Raw genomic sequence first — 13,142 nt, forward strand, 5'->3', positions numbered from 1 at the left:
TTTGGAGAGCAACGAAATAAATATTTGTTTGCAGTATCTGCAAACCCCAAACACTGTCTGGAATATATTAGGAAAAACACATAATCAAACTCCTGAAATTAGCCATAGATTGTTGTATTTTAAATGTGTCAGTTTTCTGTTCAACAAATAAATATCTTCTATGTGCCAAGTAGTGAGCTGGGAGCAGGAACCGTACGTGAGAAAGAGAACTTGGTCACTATGCGGAGGAGAGGGATTCAGAATCATGGGCACCATTGTTTCTGTTTCCACTGTTATTGTTTGAGACTAATTTTGAAATATTATATTTTTTCTAATAATGCATTTAAATAGGAATTTTATACTTATGGAAAAATATCTTTCATCCAACTTAAAAAACAAGGGAACACAGTATTTTGCTTTCCCTAGACTGCCTTCCAAATTATAAAATAATGATTTTTATTTTTCAGAGTTCATCTCAATTCTCTGAAAGGATTTAACAATGGAACATAAAAATCTCAGGTATTTTCCTTTAGCTCATTTTTTAAACCCTCCTTATACATAGCTTACATATTTGTGTTTTATTTATCATCTTTATTGTTTACATTAAATTATAATTATTTTAGAAACAACTTTAGATCATATTTCAATTGCTCTTTTGACATTTCATCGATCAATATTTTACTAAAGGTGTCAACTTTCTCTAGGATGCAGAGAGACTAATAGAATTTACACAAAAATTTCTACTGAATGAATTTTCCCCACCTTCTTGGTGATTGTACACCTGCCTTCCTTATAAGGAGAACAAGGAAGTAAATCATGCTGAAGTTGCTCTTAAGCACAGCTTTTCTTCTTTACCTGTCCAGGTAGCTTCTGTTTTCATTTCAGTCTTAATGAAAACTTTTTTATTTACATCTCAAGTTGCTTTTCAAAGCAGTGTAAGTAGTATTTACAATTTTACACTTCAAGAAAGAAAGACTTTTAACGATGTTCAGCTTTAGTCTTGTAATGTTGAAGGTAATTCATTTTTTAATCTGTCTGCACAGCGAGAACTGAAACGGATGGGGATTGAACTGCTTTGCCTGTTCTTTCTATTTCTAGGAAGGAATGATCACGTACAAGGTAAGACTTTAGTTCTCCAATATATTGCTTTCGTAGTGTGCTTGACAAACCTGCCGTGTGATTCAGAAACTAGATCAGAAGTCATTTTTTATTTGATCTGTTCAATTGCTCTTTTGCCATTGAACGAACACTTTAACAAATTACAGGCAGCTGCAAGGCTGTTCCCACAGCGAATGCTCCGGGCTTAAGATAAATAAATACAAAGGTTGCATGGGCACCTTAATGAGAGAATTAAACAGCACTACTGCACAAGAGGACTTCTTAATACTCTTGTGACAACCATTTTGGTAACTTTTCTAGCTACCTTATTGTACAACAGGGCCTTCCACTTGAGAGTGATAACCTTGAGAGAGAAAAGGGACTTAGTTTTTAAATAAAAATACAGTACATTTAAGAGAGAAGCATTCTTTAATGGGTACGAATAATTTTTAAAAAGTTAAAGGGGGATGATACTGAATGAGGACGATAAATATGATGATCCTGTATTTGTGAACGTTAAGATATTTTCATATTTTAAGAAAAAAGAGAGTGATTATTTTTGGCTACTAAGACATGCCTGTTTTCAACGTGATAGATGTAAAATATGAAGTTTACTATGGATTGCTCTCATTTTGAGGACTGATCTTTGAAGACTAAGAAATGAACTTTGGTATTGTTTTGCTCAAGTACCTTAAGAGCCGTAGATCTCATGAATGGAGTGGCAGAGAGTGTGCTGAATCCCTTGTGTCTTGCTGGGCTTAAAAACAGGTGGCTGTGCCATGGGGGATGCAGAGACCTGTGAGGACTGCTTACTCATTGGACCTCAGTGTGCCTGGTGTTCTCAGGAGGTAAAACAAATGACCTCAGCCTGTGTGTAAAAAGTGCACTTACATTTACGGTAATTCCATCCTTGAGTGTTCTGATAGCTTCCTGCTTTCTCTAGGGTTATAGAAGTAAAACAGATCAGGAAAGGAAAATGTAAGCGTTTGTGATTCCAAGTGTCCTTCGTGCGATTACATTCAAAAGCAATTTGAGGACAGAGTGAATGTCAAATTATTCTGAAATATACGTAACTCAAGATTCTTTATTTAACCTGATGCCTCCTCTGATTTTAAAGCCATTTCTAATTGCTTACATGTAAAATGCTGAGGCTCTGGGTAACCAGAGATCATGAAGTTGATAATTTTCAAACATACATTTGATTTCAATATCATAGTTGTATTCCATCTGTGGACCAGCATCCTTTCTGAATCATTACTAGGATCTGAGGGAAGTGTTCTAGGCTTGGGGTAAACTTTACTGTTCAGACATTATCCAGTTCTTTTAAAAACTACGTGAGCTTGGTGACTCTGTACCACACTGATGACAAAACCCGAAACAGACATTCCTTATCTGATCAAACTGAAAACTACGTGAAGGTAGCAGAAGGGGATTGGGGAATGTATAACAAGCCATCCAGAATCAGTGTCTCCTGTGACACAACTGGGCAATCTGTAAATGATTCCTGGTAAGAAGGAGCTGCCTTAGCTCTTTCTGGAATGAAAGCAGTTCTCTGCTGAATCTCATAAAGAGAATCTAAACACAAATCCAACCATACGAATGCCAAGTTCAACAAGAATTGAGTAGCATGTTCAAGGGGAACAAACCTGGTCGCCTAACTCAGGTCCAGGCTGTCACTGTTAAAACCCACATTTCGGTTACATGTGTCCATGGAGGGGCTCGCAGACCGGAGCACAGACACAGCTCACTCCCCCGCTATCGCCTCTGCTGAGGGGCGGAGCTCACATATCAAAAGAAGGTTGGGGAATATACAAAGAGTGGAAACCCCACATTTTTTGACATTGACTCTCTGAAGAAGTCAATGTTAGTTTCATGATAGAGACATAAAACAACAAATCAGTCTAACAAAATGCCCATCTCTAGAATTTTCACTTACGTGCTTCTTTAGCACTTACTGAAGAGAGGCTTTTAAGTTACTATGGATAGCTTTGCTTGTGGATAATACTCCGTAGCCAAATTTTCATCAAATTTGAAGACCAGATTATTCTGAGAGGTCACTCACTGATATAACTAATAGTAGAAGTAGTGATATCAGTAGAGACAGTTGGAGCAAAAAGTAAATTAGGTTTCTGCTTAGAGCAGATAGAAAATAGGTTCCAGGGTTAGCACTGCCTCTGACCTTTTGGCAGACAGAGTGATTACAGGTGGTAGCAGTGACACTGTGTTAAGAAGGATTCTGAGGTCTTGTCAAGCCATCGTTTGCTTTGGATGCATCATGAGAAGTTACAGAATTTGCTACCCCTCTCTAAGGCCTTAAATATACACAGGCCTTGCTGATAGATAACACATTATATTCTCAAAAAATCAACTTCCGAAGAAATGTAACTTTCTTAGTTGGTGAAACAGCAAGAGTGGCTTAGAATTCTCAATGAGGAAAAACAATATGAGCTTGGTTTGCTTCTCTCCAAGTATGAGAATCAACGGGCCCCAAGATCAACCTTGCCCAGAGGCTCACCTGCTCTAGAGCAGCCGTGGCTATTAGGTGAGATAGGTGTTTATCACTCAACTGCATCTCTCTGTTCTGGGTGTTCCAGGGTTGGATGGCCACATTTCTGCCTGAAAACACTTCATCTCACTGCCTCCACATACCCAGGTGGATCAGAGGGGAACTGGGAAACTCCCGAGTCCTACACAGAAAAGCAGTCTTTTACACAATTTCTCATTCCCTTCCCTTCCCCACATCCAAATGTTGGAGAAATTTCTAAAAGACCTTAAACTGGAACACTTTAAGACCCTGAGTTTAAAGTCCCCAAGAGGTCAACTTTAGTGAAGTAATACTGTAATAGAAGGGTAAATATATCCATAAATTAAACTGGGATAGAGAGTAGATAGGGAGATGTCACAATCTTTGCCCTTTAGGAAGCCACAGAAAAAGCTCTTTGTCACTGGATTTGGTAATAGACACACTGAGAGTCTGGACAGTCCCAGGATTCCACAAACCTACAGGTTATCCTGAACAGATAATTCACACAATGATGTCAACTCTATGACCCAGCTATTTCAAGGACCTGAGCACAGGAGACATTGTAAAGGAGTGAGCATTAAAAAAGAAAGAAAGAAAGAAAGAAAGAAAGGAAGGAAGGAAGGAAGGAAGAAAGAAAGAAAGAAAGAAAGAAAGAAAGAAAGAAAGAAAGAAAAGAAAAGAAAAGAAAAGGAAAGAAAAGGAAAAATGAAAAAAAAAACCTGTTAAGTGAATTCACTTGAATATAATTAAAGGAAACTCCAATTTTACTCAGAATTTTACTGGCAGAATTCTCTGGTTATTCTGCTATAACTTTAGACCTACAATCAATGTCAGGCATGTGGGGATATGGTATACTATGACAAGATGCCTAACTAGAAAGCAAGCAAAAAGTAATCATAAGAAATGTCTTCTTTTTTGTCTTTATTGTCATCTTTTTCTCTTTATTGTTTTTTGTTTTTTTTTTAGAATTTTACCCATCTATCTGGAGTTGGAGAAAGGTGTGATACTCCAGCAAATCTTTTAGCTAAAGGATGTCAACTAACCTTCATCGAAAACCCTGTCTCCCAAGTAGAAATACTTATAAATAAGCCTCTCAGTGTAGGCAGACAGAAAAATAGTTCCAGCATCGTTCAGATTGCCCCTCAAAACTTGGCTCTTAAACTGAGACCAGGTATGTTATGATTTACACACTCACTGGCTCATGTAAATAAATCTAACATCACATGTAGTAATACTGCTATTCCATTAATACACCTTGTACCATATTACATATCATTGTTTGTGATGACTCAGATTTCCCATTCTTAAGGAAATAGAGAGTTGCTAGGCTAACACTTTTCTTTATTCACATTGGTCACTTTGCACTCCAAATGTGTTACCAAAAAGAGCCTTATCTAATAGTAACCATCTGAATTACTCAAATGTTGCTAAGGCTTACCTCACATTTCTTCAAGGGTTGTAATGTAGCTTTAAACTCCTCTTTATTTTCTTCTTTTCTAAACCCACACACACACACAAAAATTCAGCTTATCTTCCATCTAAATGGATGCTAGTTCTCCCAAGGAGATATAAAATATCCTAACTTTCACCTCCTTCAGTTACTCTAAATTCACTGCTGAAAGATTTTCATGGGTTTGTTCATTTATAAACCTTACCACACAGTGTATGAAATTGTAAGTATCTTCAGTAAGTTCTTATTGAAATGAAACAGCCAGTGATTGCCTAGTCACAAAGAAGTCTCCATGTGTTTTTATGATTTGCTTTTCTTGCGGGGGTGTTGCAGGCAGTGAACAGACTCTGCAAGTTCAAGTTCGCCAGACCGAGGATTACCCGGTGGACTTGTATTACCTCATGGACCTCTCAGCCTCCATGGATGATGACCTCAACACAATCAAAGAGCTAGGCTCCCTGCTTTCCAAGGAGATGTCTAAATTAACTAGCAACTTTAGACTGGGCTTCGGCTCTTTTGTAGAAAAACCCATCTCCCCTTTTATGAAAACAACACCAGAAGAAATCACCAACCCTTGCAGGTAAGTAAATGATTTTCTGGCATCTTTGAACACTGATTTCCTGTAGAGCTGGCCCTGCTCTGAGCTGTAGGAGCTTGCTAAGTGGCTGCAGTTCCCTCCCATCCGGTTGGATCTCTGCAGCTCTCAGTTGCCTAGGTTTTCAGAGCCAAGGGGAAGTCAACTTAATAGCTGGTTCTAGCTTGGGTCCTCACAGCACCTGCAGCATCTGTCTCGCTGCGGAGGTCAGTCTGTGACAAATTTGGCTTTGTGCTCGGCAGACAAGCGGACCAAGTCTTTCACTGCAGGTTCCACTGGCCTGAGCCCTTCCCCAGCCCCTCAGAGGCCTTCTATCCTCAATGACCACCACTCTCTGAGGCTATTTGACAGTAACCCACACTTTCTCAGAGTATATGTCTCCACTCCAATGATTGCAGCCAAAATAACAGCTTTTGTAGCTACCTCTGATATACTTTGGGAGATGTGAATTTCTCTTATTGCTTGGAAAAGACCTTTGTAGCCTCCACTGTTGTCAAATTCATTAGGAAATTAGGCAATGACTCCATTATAATATTCTCTGATCGGCTACTAAAACCATGTATTATCCAGGTGATGGTCAAGGGCAAGTTGCTTTGAGATGACTTACCTGTACATATCAATGACATGGTCAAAATAAAATTATTTGATATCCTTCTATTGAAAAAGAGCTTCCATTTGCTCTGTGCCAGACCCTATGCTAAAGATTTTACATAGATGACCTCATTCAATCTTCATAATAGCTTCAGGTCAAAGCAGGCTTCATCATCCCTATACTCAGAGGAAGTAACAGAGGCCCTGAGAGGTTAGTAATTTGCCTGAGGCCACCTGACTAATCAGTGATCTGTACCAAGATCTGGGCTCGTCCAAAGCCAAGCCCTTTACTCCTATAAATATAGTATATATGTGAAATGGCTTTCCAAACATACACTGACTTTGAACACTAGTATACACCCAAGGAATCAATCTCTATAGAAGACAGTTTTTATAGTATCATTTTAAGACATTTCAATGCGGTTCCCAACTAGAATCTGACAGCGAAAAGAAAAAAAAAAAAAATATATATATATATATATATATATATATATATATATTTTTTTTTTTTTTTTTCCCCATACGCGGGCCTCTCACTGTTGTGGCCTCTCCCGTTGCGGAGCACAGGCTCCGGACGCGCAGGCTCAGCGGCCATGGCTTACGGGCCCAGCTGCTCCGCGGCATGTGGGATCTTCCCAGACCAGGGCACGAACCCGTGTCCCCTGCATCGGCAGGCAGACTCTCAACCACTGCGCCACCAGGGAAGCCCCAAAAATATTTTGACCTTGAAAAGAATTCATCACTGATTGCAACTCTTAGGAATTGTGTTTGGTTGCAAATATCAGAGATAATATCTGTTCCCAACCCCCCTTCTTGAGGTATAACTGACAGGTACTAAAATACACACAGCAGAAATGTTCAGTTTCATGAGTTTTGACAGTTGAATATACCAATGTAAGCACCACTTAAAACATGACATAGAACATTTCCATCACCACACAAAGTTTCCTTATGCCCCATTACAGTCAGTTCTGCTTCCCCAGAGGCAACCACTTTCTGATTTCTATCAGTTAGATTGGTTTTGCCTATTCTTGGATTTCATATGAATGGAAAAAATGGTATATACCTTTTGTGCCTGGCTCTTTTGCTCAACATAATGTTTTCGAGATTCTTCCCTGATTTTGTGTTCACCAGTAGTTTGTTCCTTTTTGTTTTAAGTAATAGTCCCTTGTATGAATTTATTATACTACACTTTATTTATTCATCTATTGATGGACATTTGGGTTGTTTCCCAATTTCTGATGATCATGAAAAAATACTGCTATGATCATTTGCATATAAGTCTTTGTGTGGATGTATGTTTTTGTTTCTCTTGCATAGATACCTAGAATTAGAATTGCTGAATTGTATGATAAGTATAGTTTTAATTTTTTTAAGAAACCATCAAATTGTTTTCCAAAGTGCATGTACTATTCTGCATTTCCATCAGCAATGTGTGAGGGTTCCATTTATTTCAAATCCTTGTTAATACTTGGTAATTTCAGTCTTTTTAGTTTTAACCATTCTAATAGGTGTGTATCTCATTGTAGCTTTAGTTTGCATTTCCCTAATGACAAATGATGTTGAACATCTTTTCATGTATTTTTTCCCATTCTCATATCTTATTTTGTGAAGTATCTTTTCAAATCTTTTTCCTATTTTTAAAAGTTAGATTTTCTTCTTAATATTGTATTATGTAAGTTCTTTGTATATTTGGACAAAAGTTCTTTGTCAAATATATTTTGCAGATATCTCCTCCCAGGCAGTGGATTGTATTTTTATTTTTCTATCAATGTCTTTGGTCAAGCAAGTGTTTAATTTCGATGAAGTCCAGTTAATCAATTTTTAGTTTTATGATTAGTGTATTTTTTTGTCCTGAGACATCTTTGTCTATCCTAACGTCTCAAAGATTCCTCCTCTGTTTTCTTCTAGAAGCTTTGTTGTTGAAGCTTTTACACTTAGGTCTATGATCTCAAATTAGTGTTTCTGTTTGGAATGAGGAAAATGTCTAGGTCTATCTTTTGTTTACATGCAACTATCCAATTGTTTCAGCACTATTTGTTAAGCAGGATTTTCCTTTCCCCATTGAATTATCTTGATGCCTTTGTTAAAAAGCAATTGACTGTATGTGTGTCTAATTCTGGACATTCTATTCTGTTCCATTGATCCCTTGAATACACCCATGTTACCAGGTAACCATTCATCTGCTCACTCATAATGTCACCTTAGGGAAACCGCTTCACTTCTCAGAGCTTTAGTTTGGAATAATAATACCGATCTCACAGAGGGGTTGTAAGGAGTGGGTGAGATAATGAAAGGACGCATTTGATATTGGGCTTGACCATGAAGCTCTCAGTAGGTGGTAGCTACTATCAACACCAACAGAGTGGGGTAAAGGGAGGCCAGAGCACTGCCCAGGGTTCGGTGAACGGGAACCCAAAGGAGGATCACATATTTGAGCTCTTGAAAGGTCAGTGTCTTCCTATTTCATAGAGGTTTTTCTTTTATTCTTGTTGGCAAAATTTACCATTAGCTAAAGTTATAAAAAATGAGTTCTTTTTTGCTGCAACATTATATTTTTTCCTTTCTAATCACGCCTTTAATTCTCCCAGTTTCTCTGTCCAGATTCCACTCGCCACACATTTACACACCAAGAACCCAAACACCAAACACAGAAGTCAATCCTTTGATCAATCCAAACCTTATAATTATGGAATAAAATGTTCTTTAGTACAAAGGCAATGAGAGGTAAGAGAAAAGAGCATGGCGTTTTCCAGACCTGGGCTTAAATCATAACCTTGGAGCTCCCATCTCTTCATTTATAAATGAGGATAATAATATTCACTTCCTGGGCTAATCATGAGAGCTGAATAGGCTCAGAACATAACAGACATTCAAAACCAGTTTTAATTTTTTTTCTCTCATTAACACTTATTTTCTCTAGTTATTTTTGTCTAATGGTCCTCAAACTTTTAGATCTCAGGACTCTCTTACACTCTTAAAAATTAAGACGTCCAAAAGAGCTTTATATCTATCAATATTCAGTGTCTTAGAATGTAAAACTAAGAAAATATAAAAATAATTATTTATCAATTTATTTAATAATTACAATGAAAAATACACTGCATATTACTATAATAACACACCTTTAGGAATAATAATTACATTTTCCAAAACAGAACAAAAGTTAACAAGATGAGTGGCACTATTTTACATTTTTACAAATCTCTTAAAATATCTGATTTAAAAGAAGACAACTGGCTTCTCATACCTGCTTCTCCATTTAATCTGTTGTAATACTTTGTTTTGGTTGAATTCCATGAAGAAAGTCAAACTTCACACAGATATATAGTTGGAAAAGGGAGAAGCAGTTAATAGATTTTTCCAATAACTGTAGACATTCTTCTTTGATATTACATTCAAACTGTACAAGAGGTAAATTTATTTTCAATGTGGAATCTGAAAAAATATCAATGAACTTCATATTTTGTTACATTAAAAACCATTGGTCTGTTTTGCACTTTGAATCGCTCTTTTACTGGTGTGTGTGTGTGTGTGTGTGTGTGTGTGTGTGTGGTGCGTGTGGTTTTTGTAATATAACGCTTTGGTCATTTGGAAAATGAAGTTACAGTGAGTTATGTAGATCTTCCAAATTTCATGATATAATATCTAAAAAAATCATATTTGTTAATATCATCATTAATCCCATCAGATAAATCTTGAAGTATTGGGAAGCCGTTAAGCCATGGGTGGCAGACGATAATCTTCTGAAGTTCTAATTTTCTAGTTACTTCAGATTTCATCATTGGCAACAAATACTGACAGTCGTTTTCCTGGAAGTAGCAGGCTTACTTTCTTCATTTTTAAGAACATGTCTGCCAAAAACTTAAGTTGGAATGATAGTTTGGCTTTCAGATCAAATGATTGTTCCATAACATAGGCCAGTTCAGTTCAAACAATCGCAAGTGTTTTTCCACTATAAACATGTATTTCAACGTGCAGCAGTAATGCTGTATGCATATTCCCCATGTGGTCACACAGAAATATTTTTTTTAAAAACACGTATCCAAGGGTGTAGACTTAATAAAATTAATATCTTTTACTGCTTCATCAAGGACAATCAAGTGAAACTAGCATTTAAAAAAAAATTATAAGGAATACTAGGCAGTTTGGTGCCACTGCCTTGATCTGTGCTAAGGCACCAGCAGTTTTATTCACCATTGCTTTGCATCATCAGTGAAAAAGGCAAATAACATCTCTTATTATTATGAAATACGTTTGACCTGAAAAACTCTCTGAAAAGGTGTCAGGGACCTCTGTGTGTCTGCACACCACACTTTTAAAGCCTCAGTTTTAATCTAGTCTCTAGTGCTTTTTGAAGTAGCTTGTTTTCTTTATCTTCGTTAGATGGAAAGTCACTAAAACTTCGTTTCACCACGTAAGAAGCCTGAATGGTTTACGTTTTTGAAAGAATTTTCTCTTATGCTGCTGTCTAAGAAACATCAAGAAAAACCATATTTTCTCCATTTTCCTATTTGTAATGAATTGTAATATGCGTTTAAAAATATTTAACAGTACAAAGATAAAATTTTCTCCATCGAACATTTTGAGGGATTTTTTTTTAACATCATTTCACGTTTGATTTGGTGTTTTGTTTTATTTTTGAAGACTTGAAGTGAGGAATTCATTGTAGTTTTGCAAAAGAGATAACTGAACCATGAAATGCTTAGATTTCCTATATGAACACACAAAAAACCATATATGAGTATATAATATAACTTTTAATAACAAGCCCAAGTGAGAATACAGACAAAAAGAAGAAAATGGAAATCATTTCTAATCCCACTCAAAAAAGATGGTGTTAACCTTTTAGTATATATCATTATAGTCTTATTTTATGAATTTTATTTAAAGTTTTAATAAAAATATAAGTAGCACTTTTTATATTGTGTTTTACAATTTTAAATTTGAATGCATTTTAAATGCAAATCTATTGTTGTCTAGGGACTCAAAATCAAGTTATTCAGCAATGAGTAGTTCCTTCAATTTCTCTCTTAGAAAATAACAACCAAATATAAGCATTTGTTGGAGGAAGAACTTTGACCAAAATAGGCAGCCTCCAGTCAAAATTTTCTGGTGTGACCCAGCTCTGACATTCTGCTTTGTTTTAGCTTCATTCATCTCCCAGCACATGAATATGTTTATTGAATTAAATAAATGTATTCCCCTTTCCAAAAGATTAGAGTTCTAGTAAGAAGTACATAGCAAATAATTCTAACCAACAAAAATGCAAATTTCTTACCGAAAGATAGGAATACTAGTTCTCTGGCTCCAGAAGATTCTCAAATGCCATTTTGGTACAGTGTGAACCAACACCCCCAAATAAAAGATTAAATGAAACATTTCCAAGACTAGTTGGGCTCCAGGGACAATGGTATACTTCACACAGTTATATACTTTTTATAAAATACTTTTAATGTAATTTTTACAACAACCTTGTGAAGTAATTATTATTATCACCCTCATTTTAGATAGGTAACTATTTAGTCTTTTTATTCTAAATCTAATGGCATTTTCTTCTACCCTGTAGCTGCTTTAAATACTACAGGAGCAATTAGGACAAATGCTCCATTATTATCATTTAATAGGTTAACTTTTTTTTTAATTCCTCATTTCACATTTCAAAATATATTCATCTTTGAAGGTGGGAAAAAAATCGACTATATAAAAAAATTTAAGGTATATATCCAAAAACACTGTAAACAAAATTTAAAAACAAACTACAAAGACAAAAGTTTGATACTATTTAGAGATAGAGTTCTTAAAATCATTAGAAAATAAAAAATACCCCATTAAGAAAATGGGACATCACAGACTGTACCATTCAGTGCTGGCCACCTTTAACCCCCCCTTGTTCTGAAATCTGAGGACGCATCAGATTATGACCTACTTTTTGTGAAAGTCTACTGACAGGAAGTAAATGATTATCCTTGCAGACACCAGCATTCTGGTTCTGGCAGAGCTTCATTTCTCAGTGTAAACAAATCCATAGTCATTCTGACTTATATATATATAGTTGATTCTCATCATTTACAGAAGTCTTGTTCTGTAAATTCTCCTCAACAACTGCATTAGAGAATGCTGAGCATTTCTCCTAGGGGAGACACAGGGTTAGGTTCCTACGAGTCTCTGGTCACGTTTCACCAACTGAGCAATACATAACTTTGTTTTCTGTGTGTTTCTATTTAAAGACATCTTATTTAATACATATTGTTGATTTATTAATGTTGAAATCACAGCCAACAGCACTGTAACTCATGCCAGAATAAAGTTTAGCTAACACGTGTATTTTCCCCATAAGACACATCAAAGTCTTCCTGCACTTAGGAATACCAGACAGCACTTCAACACTACACTTGGGAGCCACTCTAAACAGCAAAATTACCCAAAAATCACAAAAGTGCAAAAAAAAAAACCCCATGGCACCAGATAGACTACAAAAAGGACACTTGTTTACAGTATGACAGCTGGAACAAGAAGGCTGTCTTATTTGACCTCAGCTGGAAACATACGTATCATATCAGGTGACTCAACTTTTTTTTTGTGGCTGTATTGGGTCTTCGTTGCTGTGCGTGGGCTTTTTCTAGTTGCGGCGAGCAGGGGCTACTCTTCCTCACGGTGTGCGGGCTTCTCATTCTGGTGGCTTCTCCTCTTGCGGAGCACGGGCTCCAGGTGCATGGGCCTCAGTAGCTGTGCCCTGTGAGCTCTAGAGCGCAGGCTCAGTAGTTGTGGCTCACGGGCTTGGTTGCTCCGTGACATGTGGGATCGTCCCGGACCAGGGCTCGAACCCATGTCCCCGGCGTTGGCAGTCAGATTCTTAACCACTGTGCCACCAGGGAAGCCCAACTCAGCTTTTTTGTCACTCT

At 36.9% G+C, this 13,142-nt stretch overlaps 1 protein-coding gene across 1 annotated transcript in view; it reads left to right on the forward strand.

The window, feature by feature from the left end:
- Positions 1–809: 809 nt before the first annotated feature.
- The window catches only part of ITGB6 (integrin subunit beta 6), a 71,268-nt gene continuing 58,935 nt past the window's right edge, over positions 810–13,142 (forward strand). Inside the window, exons 1-5 of the mRNA XM_022570169.2 lie at positions 810–914; positions 1,023–1,098; positions 1,846–1,925; positions 4,568–4,772; positions 5,385–5,631. Coding sequence (XP_022425877.1) covers positions 870–914; positions 1,023–1,098; positions 1,846–1,925; positions 4,568–4,772; positions 5,385–5,631 — 653 coding nt within the window. The 5' untranslated portion in view covers positions 810–869. The remainder of the gene's footprint in view (positions 915–1,022; positions 1,099–1,845; positions 1,926–4,567; positions 4,773–5,384; positions 5,632–13,142) is intronic.

This window comes from Delphinapterus leucas, chromosome 8 (assembly GCF_059928025.1).
Source record: "Delphinapterus leucas isolate spDelLeu-1000000601 "Yukka" chromosome 8, BTC_Dleu_Yukka2, whole genome shotgun sequence".
In the NCBI taxonomy this organism is placed as follows: Eukaryota; Metazoa; Chordata; class Mammalia; order Artiodactyla; family Monodontidae; genus Delphinapterus; species Delphinapterus leucas.